Genomic DNA, 20,526 nt, shown 5'->3' on the forward strand with positions numbered 1-20,526 from the left:
GGAAACCCATTCACAGACACAAGGCATCTGCTGCTAGCAAGATGGGTTTTCCTGTTTGAAGCTACTCAATTTTACAGTAATTTTTTTTCTTTAGGTTTACAACAACGACTTACAACAATAACTCATCTTCTTGAGAGTTTCCCTGATTATGGTTCCCTGAGATTCTCAATTTGACGGCCACTCAAAACACTTAACACCAGTTTGCTTCCCTTCAGGCTGGCCTTCCCCCTTGCAGGAGTAAGGGACCTCAACCTTTCAGGTCCGCATTCCTCTGGACTTACCAGTGTTCCCAGAACACAGCCCATCGCACTCACACAGCCATTATCACAGAAATCCTCCCACAATCGCTCTCCTGACCACCCAGGTACAATTGCATGGTTCCCTACTTCTGGGCAAAAGTGTCTTACCTGGGCCAGTGCACTGGGTTACCTGGTCTGGGCTTCAGTTGCTGATTTTCTTCCTTTTTTCCTGTTCTTTGATTTTTGTAAACCAGAGTTGTCAATTTAGTTTGCTTGGAGCCTGCAAGAGGAAACTAGATCTCAGATAACTCCAGGCAGTTGAAATCAACAGGCACGCTCCGGATTTTACTGAGAACAGTGTCCTCTAGAAGCTCTTAATGCCCGCATTCTCCACCAAGATTGTGAGATGTAAAAACCCCAAATAAGGACCCACCCCACTTTGCATCTTAAGAATACAGAACTCTAGGAATAATTCTTCCAATAGGCATCCTTTATTAAGAGAAAATGGTTGCAGGCATTCTAGACAGGACTTGGAGTCCAAGCTCTCCCATTCAAGGTTTTAAGGGGTTTCCCAGTAGCCCCACCCAATCACCCCCTACTTCCAGCAACAGTCTCAGGCATTACACTCCCACCCCCTTTTCCTTACTGCCAGCTGGATGGAGACTTCAGAGAGAACTATATGAAAGGTAATAGCCCCATTCTTATGGTTAGTCCTTTTGGCGATATCCACATTCAGTCACTTTGTAGTGTACGGAAGGAAGTGAGGGCCATAAAGCCCCTTTGTTCACCCCCTTCCCTTCACCGTATGGCAGAATCCAGGGAAGACAGAAATGGGGTTTTCTATAGTTGATAACTAGAGATGAAATATAATTGGATTCTGAAATCCTGCCCCCTTAAAAAAAAGACAGATCCACCTGAAAGAAAACAAAACAGGTATAAAAGTTAGTCAGGCTTGTTAGGGTACTCTGTGTGAAACTTCTTTAATAGCTTCGGGGCTCTGACATGATGTTTATGGACCCACTCGTTTTGTGAGGCAGGGAGGTGTTTCCAGGCAATTAGGTACTGAGTCGCTCCATGATATCTCCTAGAGTCAAGGATTTCCTTTATTTCAAAATGTTTTTCGCCCTCCACCATGATTGGAGGTGGTGGTGGGGATTTTTGGCCGTAAAGGTGACTGATGCTCTCTTTTCAGCAAGCTGCAATGAAAAATTGGGTGTATTTGCCTGAGATTTTTTGGTAATTCTAATTCTACTGTTACTGGGTTTATGATTCTTTTAATTGGAAAAGGTCCTATATATTTTGGTCCAAGTTTTTTACAGGGCTGTAGGGACCTTAGGCATTTTGTAGATAAGTACACCATTTCTCCTATAATGAATGGTGTAGGCTCAACCCTTTTTTTATCGGCTTGTGCTTTGTATGCCTGCCTAGCTTCATCTAGTGCTTTTCTAACTATTGGCCAGGTGTCTTGTAATTGTTCCATCCATTCTTTCAGTGATGGGATCGTTGGTTCGTTTAGGGTTAATTCTGGCATGGGGTTGAAACTTTGACCAGTGGCTATTTGAAAAGGAGTGTAACCTGTGCTGGAGTGGACTGCATTATTGTAGGCCACTTCTGCAAAAGGGAGTAAGTCCATCCAATCATTTTGCTGGAAATTCAAAAAACATCTCAAATATTGCTCAAGTACTGAGTTCATTTTTTCAGCCCCCCCATTCCCCTGAGGGTGGTGGCTGGATGTCCGTCCCTGACTGGTTCCTAAAAGGGATAAAAATTCCTTCCAAAATGCGGACGTAAATTGCACTCCCCTATCAGAGATGATGCATTGGGGTGCCCCGTGCAATCTGTAAATGTGCTGGACAAAAAGTTTTGCAAAGCCCAGGAAACTTTGTAGTTGCTTTCTTGTGTGGGGTGGTGCCCAGTCTAATACTGCTCTGACCTTCTCTGGGTCCATTTCAATGCCCTGGGAGGATATGCGATAACCTAGGTAGTCTATCCTTTCCTGGTGGAATTCGCATTTTGAGAGTTTGGCATATAGGTGGGCAGCTTGCAGTTTCTTTAAAACCGTTCTGACAAGGTTAACATGTTCCTTTTTTGTTTCAGTGAAATAAGAATGTCATCCAAGTAAACAAGGACCCCCTTAAACAGGTGCTCCCTTAGAACGTCATTGATTAATTGCATAAAGACTGCAGGGCCCCCTTGTAATCCAAATGGCAAGACTTTGAATTGATAGCACCCCATAGGGCAGTTAAATGCAATCTTCCATTCATCCCCTTCCTTAATTCTCATGCGATAGTAAGCTTCCCTTAGGTCTAGTTTAGAAAAAAATTTCCCTTTTGAGAGGTGTGACAGCATGTCTTTCATGAGGGGCAGAGGGTATAGGTTGCTTTCACTGATTGTATTCAGGGCCCTATAATCCATGCATAAGCGTAAAGAGCCATCCTTCTTTTCTCTAAAGAGGACCGGGGCAGCCACTTTAGGCTTGGCTGGCTCAATGAACCCTCTCTCTAGGTTTTTTTTTATGAATCTTTCCATTTCCTCCTTCTTCTTTGGGCTCATGGAATATAATCTGGGCTTTGGGAGTTTTGCCCCAGGCTTGAATTCAATGGCACAGTCTGTGGGTCGGTGGGGGGGGGAGCTCATCCGCCCTCTCCTCACTGAAAACTTCAGCAAGGTCTCTGTATTCCTCTGGTATTTCTGTTAGTCCCTTTTCCTCTCCCATGGATGCTTTTTCTATTCTTGATTCTGGTAGCCCCCCTTGGGATTTTAAGTCCATAGGGTCCCCCTTCAGGAATTTGATTTCTGTCATCCTCCAATTTACCCAGGGGTTCCATTTTTTTAACCATTCCATCCCTAGGATCATTGGGCATTCCATGCCTGGGGTCACCACAAACGTTATGTCCTCCTCATGTTTGCCCAGGGAGAGGTGTATTGGTAGAGTGGCTAGGGTAGCTGGCACCCCCCCTGCTATGGATCCATCTAACTGGCCAAATGAGATTGGTTGTTCCAGTCTCCTCGACAGAATGCCCAGATTCCCCACTAGTGTCGGGCTAATGAGGCAGCGGGTGCAGCCAGAGTGTATTAAGGCTTTCACCTTCACAGCTTCGGGCATGGGGGGAATTAATATAGTCACTGTCTTGAGGATGGGTGCGATGCGTCCACTTACCAGGGGTTCGCCCTCCGAGCTGTCATCTGAGGTGTCCACCGGCCCTGCGGTGTAGGCTGGAGTTCTTTCCCCCTGATGAGCAGAGGTGGGGGGTTCCGCAATTTCCATCATTCTCATGGCAGTTTCTTTTGGCTTAGCTGAAGACTTTCCAGATTTGCTGATTGGGGATCTGTCTGGGTTGTGCTGGGGGGCTTTGGAGCGGCATTCTACAGCTCGATGCCCTTCTCTTCCGCACTTGAAACACCCCATTTGCTTCTTGGCTGTAGCCAATGGTTTCACTGGTTCGTGTGTCAACTCAGGCAGGGAGTGGCTCCATTGTTTTCCTCGGCGGTGTCTCTTCAATATGTCAATCTCTGCTTCCTCTGTCAAGACGTACCATTCCTCAAGTTGGTGTGGGTCCCCTCGGGGCAGGCAAGCGCCATATAGGTCATAATTTAGTCTGTCTTTGAAATGGCTAAGGAAGAAAGAACAGGAGGAAAGGGCGTTGGTAGAAGGAGTAAGGACAAAAGAGGCAAAAGAGCAAAGAGAGATGAGAATGATGAGATCAGCTAAAACCTTAAACAAATAATCATGGAAGAAGAGATAAAAATAATCTCGATAAATATAAATGGATTAAATTCGACCATAAAAAGGAAAAAAACACTAAATAAACTAGGGAAACTAAAAATGGACATAATTAGGAAATAACATAAAAATTTATTAGAATATCCAAAATTGGGAGAATTATACACCTCACTTGCGGACCAGAGTAAAAGAGATGTGGCATTATATATTCAGAAAACAATACAAACTAAATTGATATATTCAGATGAAGAAGGACGAATCTTAATGGTAGAATAATTATGAACTGTAAAAAATCATTATTGGTAGTGATTTATGCTCCAAATGAAAATCAAGAGAATTTTTATCTAAAATTACATAAGAAAATAATAGAACTGGAATATGAAAGCATATGTATGATTGGAGATTTTAATGCTATTGTAAAGCCTGAGTTGGATTATAATACAACAAAAAAATAAGACTCTAAGAAGAACGCTTCCTAAATCCTTCTATAATATGGTGAATGAATTAAATATACTTGATGCTTGGAGAGAGAAATATCCGGAAAAGAAACAATATATGTTCTATTCAAACAGACACCTGTCCCGGTCGAGAATTGATATGACATGGATGTCAACAGATTCATTTACAAATATACAAAATATAGCCATAGAAACAAGCACATGGGCAGATCACAACCCAGTTACAATCATATGGAAAGGACAAAAAAAGAGAACAAGATGGACATTAAACCAAACTATATTGAATGAAAAGGATTTTTAGCAATATATGAAAAAAGAAATACTTTTCTTTTTTAAGGAAAACAAAAAAGAAGATACTTCACTTCAAAATGTTTGGGATACAGTGAAAGCATATATGAGAGGACTTGCTATGACTTGTTTGGGGAAAAAGAACAAACAGAAAAGACAAAATAAGGGAAAACTGGAGGAATAATATAAGACACTTGAGAAAGAATTACAGAAAGATACACAAAACAAAAAGATTAAAAATTTAATGGAAATGAACAAACATAAAATGAACTTACTAGAAAATGAAGAAGTGGCAATGAAAATAAAGGCAGCTAAGCCAACCTTTTTTGAGCATGCAAACAAACCAGGGAGATGGTTGACATATAAAATTAAAAAGGAGAAAGAGAAGAGATGGATTAAACAATTGGAAGATGCTGAGGGGATTTTACAACATCGAAATGAAGAAAAGAAAAAAATAATTTGGGAATATTATGAGAACCTATACAAGCAACAAACAGTTTCAGATGATAGGATAAAACATTTTTTGGAAGAAACAGAGATACCTAAAATGCCGGAGAAATTTAAAAAGCTATTAGAAGGGGAAATAACAATGATGGAATTAATAGAAGCAATCAACAGACAAAAAAATGGTAAAACACCAGGACCGGATGGACTACCAGCAGAGCTATATAAGACATTGCAGGAAGTACTAGGTAATGTAATGTTGGAACTTTATAATGAACTTCTTTCTGAAGCTAAGATACCAGATTCGTGGTCCGAAGCTCTTATTACTCTCATACCAAAGGAAGAAACGGGAACACAGAAAATAAAGAACTACAGGCCGATTTCCCTACTGAATGTGGACTACAAAATATTTGCATCAATAATGGCGGAAAGACTTGAAAAGTTTTTAAATGAATTTATACAATCGGATCAAAATGGCTTCTTACCCAAAAGACAGATTAGAGACAATATGCGAATTGTATTGAACACACTAGAATATTATGAAACACATCCCGAGAAACAGATGGCATTGGTGTTCCTGGACGCTCAGAAAGCATTCGACAATGTGAACTGGTAACATAATAAGCCAATTACAGACTATGGATTGTGGGGAGAAATTTATAAATGTAATCAGAACAATTTATAATAAGCAATCAGCCAAAGTAATGATAAATGGAGATATGACTGAGAAGATCAACATTATGAAGGGAACAAGACAGGGCTGTCCCCTATCTCCACTGTTATTTGTTCTGACATCAGAAGTATTAAATAGACGTATAAGACAGAATAATGACATAAAAGGGATGAAAATTAAGAGGGAAGAATATAAGCTACAAGCATTTGCAGACGATTTAGTATTTATTTTGGAGGAACCATTAGAGACAGGACCTGTATTAATAGAACAAATAGAAAAATATGGTCAGGTAGCTGGGTTGAAAATTAATAAAGATAAAACCAAAATGTTAGTGAAAAATATTACTGAAAAAAAAAAAAAAGAACTGGTGGGAAAATTAGATATACAGATTGTAAAGAAGGTAAAATATTTAGGGATCCACCTGACAGCAAGATGCACAACAATTAAAGAGGATAATTATCATAAATTGAAAAGACAAATTGAAGTAAATTTGGATAAATGGAAAAATGTACAACTATCATTAATGGGAAGGACTAACATAATCAAAATGAATATATTACCACGATTATTGTTCTTGTTTACAACAATACCAATAAGATTAGAAAAGAAATATTTTGAAGGGCTTAATAAAATAATCTTGAAATATATTTGGCAGGGAAAAAAAGGCAAGAATTAAACTAAAAATGTTACAAGATACAAGATTGAGAGGTGGGTTTGGTCTACCTAATTGGGAATTGTACTATCAGGCTGCAGCATTATCATGGATGAGAGAATGGATCTTACTGAGGAATACAAGATTATTGACATTAGAGGGACATGATTTACAGTTGGGATGGCATGCTTTCATATGGTATGGAAAAAACAGAATACATAACTATTTCCAGAGACACTATATAAGGAATTCTTTATTTGTGGTCTGGGAGAAAGTAAAGAGAAATCATTATTTGAAGATTCCAAATTGGCTCTCAACTCTGGAGGCGCTAATACACCCCAATATGTTTAACATGGGAAACATTATAAGATATAAAGACTTATTAACAGATATGGGGGAGTTGAAAACCAAACAACAATTAGAGGAACAAGGAATAAAGATGGATTGGTTCATGAGAATGCAAATACAATCTAGATATGAAAAAGATGTTAAAATAGATGGTGTTAATTTGGGGACAACAGAGTTAGATGAAATACACACAGGAACAGAAGAAAAATGGATTAAAAATGTACAGTTATCTACTACATATGGAGTTAGAGAAGGAACAAGTGAAAGAGACAATGATAAAATGGACAAGGAATTTTGGATACACATTAGATTGTTGTTGTTAATTGCGAAGTCGTGTCCGACCCGTCGCGACCCCATGGACAATGTTCCTCCAGGTCTTCCTGTCCTCTACCATCTTCTGGAGTCCATTTAAGTTCACACCTACTGCTTCAGTGACTCCATCCAGCCATCTCATTCTCTGTCGTCCTCTTCTTTTATTGCCCTCAATCTTTCCCAACATTAGGCCCTTCTCCAGTGAGTCCTTCCTTCTCATTAGGTGGCCAAAGTATTTGAGTTTCAACTTCAGGATCTGGCCTTCTAAAGAGCAGTCGGGGTTGATCTCTTCTAGGACTGACCGGTTTGAACGCCTTGCAGTCCAAGGGACTCGCAGGAGTCTTCTCCAGCACCATATTTCAAAGGCCTCAATTCTTTTGCGCTCAGCCTTTCTTATGGTCCAACTTTCACAGCCATACATTGCAACTGGGAAAACCATGGCCTGGACTATACGCACTTTTGTTGGCAGGGTGAGGTCTCTGCTTTTTAGTATGCTGTCTAGATTTGCCATAGCTTTCCTCCCCAGGCGCAAGCGTCTTTTAATTTCTTGGTTGCAGTCCCCATCTGAGGTGATCTTGGAGCCCAGGAAAATAAAATCTGTCACTACCTCCATTTCTTCCCCATCTATTTGCCAGGAATTGAGAGGGCCGGATGCCATGATTTTGGTTTTCTTAATGTTGAGTTTCAAGCCTACTTTTGCACTCTCCTTCTTCACCCGCATAAAGAGGCTCTTTAGTTCCTCTTCACTTTCTGCCATTAGAGTGGTATCATCTGCATATCTTAGGTTGTTGATATTTCTCCCGGCAATCTTAATTCCAACTTTTGATTCATCTAGCCCTGCCTTTCTCATGATGTGCTCTGCATATAAGTTAAATAGGCAGGGTGACAGTATACAGCCTTGCCAGACTCCTTTTCCAATTTTGAACCAATCAGTGGTTCCGTGTTCGGTTCTCACTGTTGCTTCTTGGCCCGCATATAGGTTTCTCAGGAGACAAATGAGATGGTCTGGTACTCCCATCTCTTTAAGAACTTGCCACAATTTGTTGTGATCCACACAATCAAAGGCTTTTGCATAGTCAATGAAGCAGAAGTAGATGTTTTTCTGGAACTCCCTAGCTTTCTCCATGATCCAGCGTATGTTGGCAATTTGATATCTAGTTCCTCTGCCTCTTCAAAATCCTGCCTGTACTTCTGGTAGTTCTCGATCCACATACTGCTGGAGTCTAGCTTGTAGGATTTTAAGCATAACTTTACTAGCATGTGAAATGAGTGCAATGGTGGGATAGTTTGAACATTCTTTGGCATTGCCTTTCTTTGGAATTGGAATGTAAACTGACCTTTTCCAAGCCTGTGGCCACTGTTGAGTTTTCCAAATTTGCTGGCAAATTGAGTGTAGCACTTTTACTGCCTCGTCTTTTAAGATTTTGAATAGCTCAGCTGGAATACTGTCACCTCCACTAGCTTTGTGTTGCTCAGATTTTCTAAGGCCCATTTCACTTCACATTCTAGGATGTCTGGTTCGAGGTCAGTGACCATCTCATTGTGGTTATCTGGGATGTTAAGCTCATTCTTGTCTAGTTCTTCTGTGTAGTTTTGCCATCTCTTCTTAATCTCTTCTGCCTCTGTTAGGTCTCTGCCATTTTGGTCCTTTATCATGCCCATCTTTGCATGAAACGTTCCCTTCATATCTCCAATTTTCTTGAAGAGATCTCTGGTCTTCCCTATTCTGTTGTTTTCTTCTATTTCTTTGCACTGTTCATTTAAGAAGGCATTCTTATCTCTTCTAGCTATTCTCTGGAATTCTGTATTCAATTGGTTGTATCTTTCTCTTTCTCCTTTGCCTTTCGCTTCCCTTCTTTCCTCAGCTATTTGCAAAGCTTCCTCAGACAGCCATTTTGCTTTCTTGCATTTCTTTTTCTTTGGGATGGTTTTAGTTGCTACCTCTTGTACAATGTTGCGAACTTCCATCCACAGTTCTTCAGGCACTATGTCTATCAGATCTAATTCCTTAAATCTATTTGTCACCTCTACTGTATATTCATCAGGAATATGATTTAGTTCATACCTGAGTGGCCTAGTGCTTTTCCCTACTTTTTTCAATTTAAGCCTAAATTTTGCAACGAGAAGCTCATGATCTGAGCCACAGTCAGCTCCTGGTCTTGTTTTTACTGACTGTATACAGCTTCTCCATCTTTGGCTGCAGAGCACATAGTCAATCTTATTTCTATGTTGACCGTCTGGTGATGTCCATGTGTAGAGCCGTCTCTTGGGTTGTTGGAAAAGAGTGTTTGTTATGACCATCGTATTCTCTTGACAAAATTCTATTAGCCTGTGCCCTGCTTCATTTTGTACTCCAAGGCCAAACTTGCCTGTTATTCCGGTTATCTTTTGGCTTCCTACCTTAGCATTCCAATCCCCATGATGATAAGGACATCATTTTTTGGTGTTAATTCTATAAGGTGCTGTAGGGCTTCATAGAACTGGTCAATTTCATCCTCTTCAGCACCAGTGGTTGGGGCATAGATTTGGACTACTGTGATATTGAATAGTTTGCCTTGGATTCGAACTGAGATCATTCTGTCATTTGGGGATTGTATCCCAGTATTGCTTTTCCTATTCTTTTATTGACTATGAAGGCTACTCCATTTCTTCTGAGGGATTCTTGCCCACAGTAGTATACCTGATGGTCATCTGAGTTAAATTCACCCATTCCTATCCATTTTAGTTCGCTGATTCCTAAGATGTCGAGGTTCAGTCTTGTCATCTCTTTTTTGACTACGTCTAGCTTGCCTTGATTCATGGATCTTACATTCCAGGTTCCTATGGAGAAACAATCTTTACAGCATCGGACTTTCCTTTCACCACCAGATATATCCACAGCTGAGCGTCCTTTCGGCTTTGGCCCAGTCGCTTCATTCTTTCTGGCGCTACTAGTACTAGCCCTCTGCTCTTCCCCAGTAGCATATTGGACACCTTCTGACCTGAGGGGCTCATCTCCCAGCGTCATATCTTTTTGCCTTTTAGTACTGTCCATGGGGTTTTCATGGAAAAGATACTGGAGTGGTTTGCCATTTCCTTCTCCAGTGGATCACATTTTGTCAGAACTCTCTGCTATAACCTGTCCGTCTTGGGTGGCCCTGCACGGCATAGCTTATAGCTTCATTGAGTTACGCAAGCCCCTTCGCCACGACAAGGCAGTAATCCATAAAGGGGACACATTAGATAGATGGCAGCAATTATGGGAAAGAAACTATAAATTGACAATGGCGACTGCGTATAAAGAAAATATGTACAAAATGTTTTACAGATGGCACATGTCTCCTGAAAGATTAGCTAAAATGTTTAAGGACAGGTCTATGAAATGTTGGAAATGTCATCAGATACCAGGTTCCTTCTACCATATGTGGTGGACGTGTGTAGAAGCTAAAACTTATTGGAATATAATTAGAACATGGATAGAAAAGATGATACAACAACGCATAGAACTAAGACCAGAAATATTCCTGTTGGGTATTCTACCAGAGAAATACAATAAAGAAAAAACATATTTAATTATTCATGTAATTACGGCAGCCAGGATTGTGTTTGCACAAAATTGGAAAGCACTGAAAGCCCCCCCAGAGGGAGAGGTGATTGGGAAAATACTGGAATGTGCAGAAATGAATAGACTAACAAGGACAATTAAAGATAAGACAGAGTCAGACTACTATGCAATCTGGGGAACTTTTTATGATTGGCTGAAAAGAGAATAAGGTTAAAAGATAGTTAACATCAATTTAGATGGAAGAAGAAGGAGCAGATAAGGAGGGAGACCCAGGCGACACAGTATTGAATAACTGGAGGTTGTATAAATGTTTATAGAAGTATATACTGAGAAGGTTAGATAAATAGAAGTAGTAATCTTATTGTATATAATACAGATAGGGAAATTTGGAGAGAGGAGTTGCTCGGACATTACCCCTGAATTGTATCTGAAGAGGGATGAGAGGGAAGAAAGGAGAGGAGAGAGAAAAGAGTAAAAGAGGGGAGAAGGAAGTAGGAAGGTTGGAGGAAGAGGAAAGGGGAGGAGAGTGGTGAAGGAGAGGAGAGGAAGAAGAGGGAAGTAGGGAAGAGAAGAAAGGGAGAAAGAAGGTAGAGAAGAAGGAGTGTGGATACGGTGAAAGAGGAAATGGGCGAGCAACACCAAAAGTCATGTGTATGTATTTATTTAATTTTGTTAAAAATATCTTGTATGTGAGTATGGAGGGAATGTATGTTAACATCTGATAAGTATTATGGTATATGTATGGGGGAGAGTTTGGAAAAATAAAAAATTATTAATAATAATAAAAAAAGAAATGGCTAAGGAGGATGTCTTCCGGCCAGTTCAGTTTGCTGGCAATGGCCTGGAATTCTTGTGTATATTCAGCCACTGGGCGTTTGCCTTGCCTCATCATTTTTATCCTTTCGCAGGCTTTGCGATCAGCCAGGGGGTCTTCAAATCATCTTCTCAGAGAGGACATGAAACGGTTGAAGTTGTTGAGTTCTGGGGCATTGGAGTCGTGCAAGTTCATCACCCAATCTGCAGCCGGTCCATCCAGGGCAGATTGCACGATCTGGATGCGGGCTTTGTCGCTGGGGATGTCCCGCCCATATTCCTCCATGTAGCTGAGGACTTGGGTTAGGAAAAACCCCAAGCGTGTTGGCTCCCCTTTGAATTTCACCTCCAACGGTGGACGTGTTGGAATGGGTCGGTGCCTCCGTTGTTGGTAGTAGTGTCTTCTGTCCAGATTGCCATCTGTGGTTTGGTAGGGGGTGGGGACTACTGGATCAGCAGATGTCCCCCTCGGTGTCTCTCCCTTTGTGGCTCCAGGAGCTAGGGCGGCCGTAGGGCTCAGGATTCTCCTCTCCTACGGAGCTGAGAGTTCTCTTCATCAGATCAATAGCTTTCTCTAGGATCCAGTCTGAGTACGGTGCCCAGCTTTTTCCCTCTTCACTTGCGTGCAGGGATTTCTCCATCTCCTGCTTCCATTCTGGTTGGTTGGCCTCCCGTCTCAGGGTCACCTTTCTTGATTCCTTTCCCCACTCGCTTTTCTTTCCAATGCCTATTGACCAGCGAGGCTTGTGGTCCCGTGTCTCCACCACTTCTTCTCCTGACCTCTCAGATCCCAACATCTGGCAAGGTTCCAGTTGGGTCAGCGGCTCTCTTTCCAGGGAGTTTTCCCTCTTTCTTGCTCCATTGTCTGACATGGTACTTTTTTGCAAAATTCCCCAGCAAGGGTCTCCCTTCCAGGTGGATTAATTTTGCAAGTCCTGTCTAATGTAAGGACCCACCCCACTTTGCATCTTAAGAAGACAGAACTCTTGGAATAATTCTTCCAACAGGCATCCTTTATTAAGAGAAAATGGTTGCAGGCGTTCTAGACAGGACTTGGGGTCCAAGCTCTCCCATTCAAGGTTTTAAGGGGTTCCCCAGTAGCCCCACCCAATCACCCCCTTCTTCCAGCAACAGTCACAGGCATTACACTCCCACCCCCTTTTCCTTACTGCTGGCTGGATGGAGACTTCAGAGAAAACTACATGAAAGGTAATAGCCCCATTCTTATGGTTAGTCCTTTTGGCGATATCCACATTCAGTCACTTTGTAGTGTACGGAAGGAAGTGAGGGCCATAAAGCCCCTTTGTTCACCCCCTTCCCTTCACCGTATGGCAGAATCCAGGGAAGGCAGAAATGGGGTTTTCTATAGTTGATAACTAAGAGATGAAATATAATTTGATTCTGACAGATACTCACAATAGAAGACAAGTCTGGTTAACAAAACAAGGGTTTATTGGAGAATAACATAAAAAGAATAAAAAGGAAAGAAAAGAAGAGAGAAGAGGCGTTTGCAAACATGGCCTCCTGGATCCTTTCCAATGGATTGGATTTCAGGAGCACACTGGCCTGGTTTCAAGATCTACATTTTAAAATACTAATTAGGGAAGATATTAATTCTTGAGTTAAGGTTGAAATACGAAATCAAAATACTATTTCTCCTGTACTGCTCTATCTGTTTCTGAGTTTACTCACAATTCCTCTTGATTTAGCAGAAGTGTAGGCAGCGTCTTGCTCTGTTCTCCCATCCGGAGAACAAAGGCGTCCCAGGATGTGGAGTAGTCCCAGACTTCAAAGGAGCTCTCACTCTTCGTCTCTCAGAAAAAATTCTAAGAGACCAGAAGAGCTCAACTTCTATCTGGTGAGAGCTCACTTTCCTCCCTTGCCCGGGAGGAAAGTTCCGAGCCACAAAACAGCTGATTGTCACTGTTCTGCAGACTCTTACACATACTAAGATGGGCGCCTCAGAGAAAAGCCGCCATCGCCGCAGCGCTAAACACCGGAAGTATTTTAACAAGAAAGGTGTGGAAGGGGAAGAAAAAAGTTTAAAAGTTATAGCTTATGTTTGTTTTGTTTACAATAACCCTGTATTTTGCTCTGGGAAGTGGGGGGGGGGGGGCAGTGGGGCGGGAGGGGATGGGTGGGATTAAGTAGGTTAGATATATAGAAATATTAATGTATAAAATAGATAGAGTAATTCAGAGGGTGGTGCCGCTCAGCTATTTCCCCTGAACTGTATCCGAAGAGGGATGAGAGGGGAGGAGGAAGGGATGGAAGGAAGTTGGATGGGAGGAAAGGATGAGGGGAGAGAGGAGATGAGAGGAGAGAGGGAGCAGAGAAGTAGGAAGGAAGGTTGAGAGGGTGGATGCAGTCTGGGGGAGATAGATGAGCGACACCTAAGGTCTTATTTTAAGGGTATTTTTCTTTTTTTTCATATATAATGTATTGAAAGTATTAATTGTATTGAAAACTGAAATAAAATTTTTTACAAAAAAATCTGCATTTTATACCCCTACAATGCATGTCACATCTAAGAAATGCTTTCATCTTTATAAATGTACTTTGAAATTGTACTTAAAGTCATCTTGACCTCTTTCACCCATCTGCTGTTATCTTGCTAATTTGTAATCTTCACCTAGGGCAGTGGTTCTCAACCTTTTTAATGCCGCAACCCCCAACCAGTCGTAAGTCGAGGACTACTTAACCGGTTGTAAGTTGAGGACTACTCAACTGGTGCAGCACCGTTTGCAGAATGGGACTTTTGGCAGGCTCAGCAGTGCAGAGACAGCCTGGACAATTCCTATTGGCTTTTGAAAGCCAATAGAATAAAAGGAAGTAGCACAGCTAAGGAAAAGGGGGAAAAAATGGCAGACTGTGTTGTTTGGCGACCCCCGTGAAATGGTCATTCGACCCCAAATGGGGTCCCAACCCACAGGTTGAGAACCACTGACCTAGGGTCAAAATCCCCCTTTGATTGTGATTTCTATTCAAAGTGTAAGTTCCTGTTTCCAGAGGGATTTTTAGGCAGTGAACATTGAACAAACCTTCTCACACATTTGGCACTGCATTGCTACATTTGCATTACAGTGTTACATTTATGTTAAATAGACAGTCTCATATATTGGCATTACATTTCTACAATGTTATAAAAGAATAACTTTTATTTCCTTCATTCCCATCCTAACTTTGCTTGTCGAGGATTGCGAGGTGGGGGAAGGTAGATTTTTCACGTGACCCCAGAAACCCTCGCTGCGGACTTTATTCCGCGCGCTGACTACCTCAACGGCCCTCAGAGCAGGTAACTACAACATGGTTGGGCCAAGCATACCCTAACCATGCTAAGCTACGCTTTGCTTAAGCTACGAACTGAAAGACGCGCAAAGCGTGCTGCACGAAGGCGCCTGTTGCAGCCATTTGAGGCCAGAATGACAATCGGGCCTGATTTGAGGCCTTGCGCTTCCTGCCGGGGGGGGGGCGGATGTTGTGTTTTATTTTTCGAGGCCAGAAATATCTGGATTTTCAGTAGCCCATAACTGCTCTGTGTTCTGTGTGAGAGATCCCGGCCGGACAAAAGACCGCAGCCGATCTTCCAGAGGCGGAGAAACGGCGTGCAAAACCGCTCGGGCGCCGCGATTATGCACTTGAGTCGATGAACGGCAGCAGCGATTCCCAATCAAGTTGCCTGTTCTTTCCACAGGTCTTGGCGCCGGCGGGACGAAAGGGGCGTGCGCCGGAGGAGGCGGTGCCGGCCCCATGCCTTTACCCGCACAGCTAACCCGCCCGCCACCTCCCATTCCTCCGCCAGCTGTCCGCTGCCTGCTTTCCCCAGCTTCCGTAGTTGCTGGCTCGGGTAAGTTGAAGGCTCCGAAGGTCACTCACTTTTCCAGAATCGGGTGCTGGAGTGGAGACGGGAGGACGGAGGGAAAGCCACCCTTGGACTTTCGTGGTTGGCGTGGCAGTAAGAGTCTGAATTCCATAGTCAATACCGCAGTGGAAGTTGCATCTCCGCGAATGTCCTCTGCCGGTTTGGGGCCTAAGATCTGGGCGTTTTTCCATTCCTTCGGCGGTGAACTTGCCACTCTTTGCAGAGACGCATGGTGCCAACTGCTTCCCTGCATTTCACAATCCTGCAGCTTTTCCACCAGAGGATGTTCCCCGAAAGACTGGTCGGAGAAATGTGGAATCGATCGATTTTATAAATTGAGCTTCTAGGCAGGCAGCCAGTTCCGCGGAGAGAGATTGGCCGGGGGCTGTGTGTGAGAAAAAGTAGAAAGAGCTTTCTTCTGGGCAAGTTGACATGTATCTCCCACTTTAAAAAACTATGATTGGAGTGGATTTACATGCTCAATGGCAGTGGCCATTCATAGATGAATTTATTACTGCTTTATGACTGATAATTTATGAATGTTTATTTGTTTGAGAATACAAACTTTTAATTCTAGATTTGCTGTATAGGAAGTGTAGTTTAAGGATACAACATATTCATATTAACTTTTTGGCGCAAATTTCACTAGAGACCGATGGCTGGAATAATCTACTTTCAGCAGGGTGGCTATTTCCCCTTTATTTGGGCATTATTCATACCCCAAGTAATTTCCCCACACTTTAAAAAAATTTTCAAGAATTGAAATTAGCATACTATTTTCTTAAGATTAAGGAGAAATGCTATTAACATTAACAGACAGAGACCACCGTTAACTCATTATGTGCCTATTAAAAATTTTTTTTGAGTTCTGAATAATATGAGTTGTAATTGAAAAGAATTAATTAATTTTTCAAATTTGGTATACCTAAGTGAACACAAAGTTTTGGCTTATATGATTATTTTCCTCCATCCCCTACTCTAAGTTCCTATAATGTTTAATTTTATATTTTTCCTAGGTTTGCTACCAAAAATGTAGAGATCTTAACTGCTTCTAACAAAACAAGACAGATTCATGGCAGAAAAAGTTATACATGATTATGCTGCTTCCAGTATCAAGCAGAAAGGCTTTCAAGGCTAATTGTGCTCTTGAGGGTTTCACATATTGGGTTAGACATTTTAGAAACAAAATGCTGATCAAGCTAAGTCACAAAATGCACCTAGGAAAAAATGAGAAATTGTTAACTCTCTGCAAGGGTTGGGAGTTGGCTACTTTCTCACTATTGTTATCTTAATTTTTTCTCACTTTAGAAAATCTTGATTTCCCTAGTTAAGCAATATGTACCATATATTTCCCTCACCCTGCCTTTCAGCTTCTGGGATCAAGTAAACCATTAGTCTTCCCTCTTTATGTCAAGACATATACTACATTGCAATTCATAATGATTTCTTAGTGATCAGAGAGAATTAAATAGAATGGAAGACCGACTTAAATATTGAACAGGTTATTTCAAATTGAATATTTTAAATTTTGTTGTACTGTTATCTAAAGGTTCTGGCAGTATAGTGTTCTTCCTCCCAGGTTTCATTTTCAAATACCTAAATGTATTCAAGTGGCTGTTGATCCTTTCTCTTCTCTACTGCTCTCTGATCAAGAATGCCACCTTTGCTTTATTGCCTTCACAAATGCATGCTGCTTCCTTTCTTAGATCTATGTTATTTCTACTCTCCCCACAGTATTCCATTGTGACTTAGAGCAATTCAGCAAGTCATGCTAGAAGTTACTTGCTGACCATTATAGTACAATCCAGATTATCTTAGAGAAAGTGTTATTAAATTATATTTTAATAGCATTATTTACAGTTATATTTGTTTATTTTTTGTCAATAATTCGAATAGCATCTGAAATAAACTACAATTATAATGTTAGTATGGTTTAAAAATCTGCTGCATGGGTGATAGGTGCCTGAAATATATAGCTAATGGAATCCCACTTTTTTGTGTTTTTCAGAACTGAAGTTTATCTCTAGCTGATGTTTAATAAATCTCACCATGGTGGCTGAAACCGTAGGCCTAGAAAGTTGTTCAATATGGGTGCTGGCACTGTTGGGAACTTTTACAGTAACTGTTCTTGGGCTGGTGCACAAACTAGGACTGATTTATCAATTCTGGCATCAGGTAAAGTCATTTTACAACAGAATTGTGAAATAAAACAACTGGAATCATATGTATCCATTGCATTCTCAGTGGAGGCAGTATTCTTGGAAAAATTATTCAGATAATGAAATATTTTTAGCATGTAGCTTTTAAGAGAAAATAAAAATTTAAAACTATCCCTAGTTTTTATATACTTGCAGTTCATACTTCTGGCTATATATTAGAATTGTGGCAACCAGATTTTTGTTGTGTGACTTCTGTAAAATAGCATCAACGGGTGTCCTTATCCTTTCTAGGTGGACCCTAAAAGTACCCGGCACGGTGGGGAGATAGTGGCAGAGGTGCTGAAAGCTCATGGTGTGCGCTACTTATTCACGCTGGTGGGTGGACACATCTCCCCCATTTTGGTGGCTAGTGAGAAATTGGGCATTCGTGTTGTGGACACAAGGCATGAAGTGACTGCTGTATTTGCAGCAGATGCAGTGGCCAGGCTCTCAGGTATTGCTTTGTACTACTTTATTTTCTGTGGGAGGAATTCACAGACCCAATGACACTTTGAATTTTTCTGTTGCAGGAACAGTGGGAGTTGCTGCAGTGACAGCAGGACCTGGAGTAACAAATACTGTGACAGCTATGAAAAACGCCCAAATGGCAGAATCTCCTGTGTTGCTGATTGGAGGGGCAACAGGCACATTGCAAAAGGTAGGCTGCTCTAGCCACTGGCCCTGAAGTTTGAAAAAGAACAAAGGTGCAATTTGCTAATATTGCTGATTTGTTTTGTTAGATACACGGGCTTTCTCCCAAACCTAAATTAGCTTTTCACAGCATCTGTGTGGTAAACAAGCCACTTTTTATAAATATTTGTGTACCTGATGGTAAAATCAGCTATTTCTATGTGGGATGAGTATAAGAGTGGGCTTTCAGTTTTTTCTCTCCATTCTTCCTCTTCTCAGGGCCGAGGAGCTCTCCAAGATATTGACCAATTATCTCTATTCAAGCCACTCTGCAAATTCTGTGCTTCAGTGAACACTGTCAAAAATATTGCTCCTGTGCTGCGAAAAGCAATTGCAGTTGCCCAATGTAACACTCCAGGTATGTCCTTGTACTACTGACTTGGAATTAAACTGGCCTGCTTGCCCATAATTACAGTTTCTGAGCAGAGGGCAGCTTGGTAGGAGTGATTGCTGGAATAGGCTATTTCTGTCCCATTTGTTAGGATGTTTGATTTAGATTGCTTTTTGCTTTGTTCTTTAAAATCAGGAAGTCTTTCCCTTGGGCCAGTACCATTGTTATATGCAAGCTAAAGCAAAATGGAATTTCAAGAACTTATCCATAGCAACTTGGAAGCAATTAGAAGAGACACTTCTTTTATTTTAGCATAACACTTTATTTCTGAATAGTATTCGCTCTCAGCAGTGTGTTTGCTCAACATTTGAAAAACAACTGGGTCTGGGGATAGCAGCACACCTTTCATACATCTCCTTGGTTCTTAATATTCCTATCTAATCCTCAGAAATAGATTCTCAACATGTCTGAAGACGTTATTTATGTATTTGGGAGGAGACTACCTTTCTTTGGTACATTGAAGTTTGGTTACAAGACAATCTTCCCTCCCTTCTGTTGTAAAATGGCTTCAGAAGCTTTATGCTATGCCTTAGAAGATCAGATACAGGGAAACACCACAGCTACCCAGCAGAGAATTCCCACTTTCAAAACTAACATTTCTGAAATTTTTTGGATTTGGAGGTATTAGGCAACTATTGTCTGGTCTCCAGCCTTTGAGCATTTATAATATTGGTGAAAATTGTCCAATGGAAGTCAAATGTTTTAGTAGTTTTGTGATAAGAATAATCATGCTTGGCAGGGAAATGTACTTACTTAATGTTTTCTGAAGATAAAAGATGTTCCATCTTTGAACAGAGTCTTATTAATATGAAAAAAAATGTGGTTATAAATGTATTGTTTGCTTGGTAACAAATAACAAAGATTGGATGTGCAACTGTCTGATCCAAAGATCAAAAGATTTTAAGTACTGAAGAAATTAAAGTATGTTTTACTGTTTGATCAATTTAATAGCTTTATTTTGTCATCTTGCTTCACAGAGGATACTAAAATTGCATTTTCTGTATTAATAATTGCTTCACAGATGATACTAAAATTGCATTTTCTGTATTAATAATAATATTGGCGGTTCTTACAATTGAGAGCAAAAAATCAAATATTCCATCAGTGATAATTTTTAGAAAAATATGTGAATTGTTTAAAGAGTAGGAATGAATGGTCATTGAATGGTCTTGGAGAAACCATATTTTTCTAGCATGTTGAAATGGTAAAATGGATTGTTTGTTTACCACCCAGTTCATGGTCAGGTGACTATAAGACATAATAGTGCCATATAATATACGGTTATTAATTTAACTACAGATTTTTCTTTAACATTTTATCTTCCACTAAAACCTTTGTTATTCTTATAGGCCCTGTGTTTGTGGAGTTTCCTTTGGATATTCTGTATCCTTATTATTTGGTTGAGAGAGAGATACTTAGGAATGTTTTTCCCAAGAGCCTGAAAGGAAAGGTCGTGAACTGGTGAGTTGTGAGTTGTTATCCTTTTGCTATCAGGAAAGGTTTTAATGGGTCAGTTGGCTCAAAGAAAACCCAATGATAGATTGTTGCACTACAGAAAACCAAGGGGAAGTTCATTAATATGTGCATTGGATGCTGCTATGGAATATTTTTTGTCATATACATGTGTGGATACATACCTCTATACACAATAAACACTCTGATCATTTCTAGATTTTGTTTCTTTTTTTTAAAATATATTTTATTGTTTTTTTTTTAAATTTTAATAAAGAGTACTTTAGACACTGTGGTGTTTGGGTAAACAAACAATTCAAGGTGAAAAACATACATAAACAGCTCAACTTAATACATTCACTATCATCTCTCTATTTCTCACAAATAACATAATAGATTTAATATATTCCATTTCTAGCTTAAATTTCTGTTACTACT

General features: G+C 40.7%; 1 protein-coding gene across 5 annotated transcripts in view; it reads left to right on the forward strand.

Moving 5' to 3' along the window:
* Positions 1-14,725: 14,725 nt before the first annotated feature.
* Positions 14,726-20,526, forward strand: part of ILVBL (ilvB acetolactate synthase like) — a 66,124-nt gene continuing 60,323 nt past the window's right edge. Inside the window, exons 1-7 of one of the 5 annotated variants that reach the window (XM_039336407.1) lie at positions 14,726-14,790; positions 15,190-15,342; positions 17,366-17,532; positions 17,808-18,009; positions 18,086-18,213; positions 18,465-18,603; positions 19,986-20,097. In XM_039336407.1, coding sequence (XP_039192341.1) covers positions 17,407-17,532; positions 17,808-18,009; positions 18,086-18,213; positions 18,465-18,603; positions 19,986-20,097 — 707 coding nt within the window. In that variant the 5' untranslated portion in view covers positions 14,726-14,790; positions 15,190-15,342; positions 17,366-17,406. Of the gene's footprint in view, positions 14,791-15,169; positions 15,343-15,507; positions 15,780-17,365; positions 17,533-17,807; positions 18,010-18,085; positions 18,214-18,464; positions 18,604-19,985; positions 20,098-20,526 lie in introns of those variants that run through there. The other 4 variants (XM_039336402.1, XM_039336403.1, XM_039336406.1 and 1 more) reach the window with 4 other exon arrangements.

Source organism: Crotalus tigris, unplaced genomic scaffold, assembly GCF_016545835.1.
Source record: "Crotalus tigris isolate CLP2741 ecotype Arizona unplaced genomic scaffold, ASM1654583v1 scf7180000017666.379230911805:20528666, whole genome shotgun sequence".
NCBI classification, from domain to species: domain Eukaryota; kingdom Metazoa; phylum Chordata; class Lepidosauria; order Squamata; family Viperidae; genus Crotalus; species Crotalus tigris.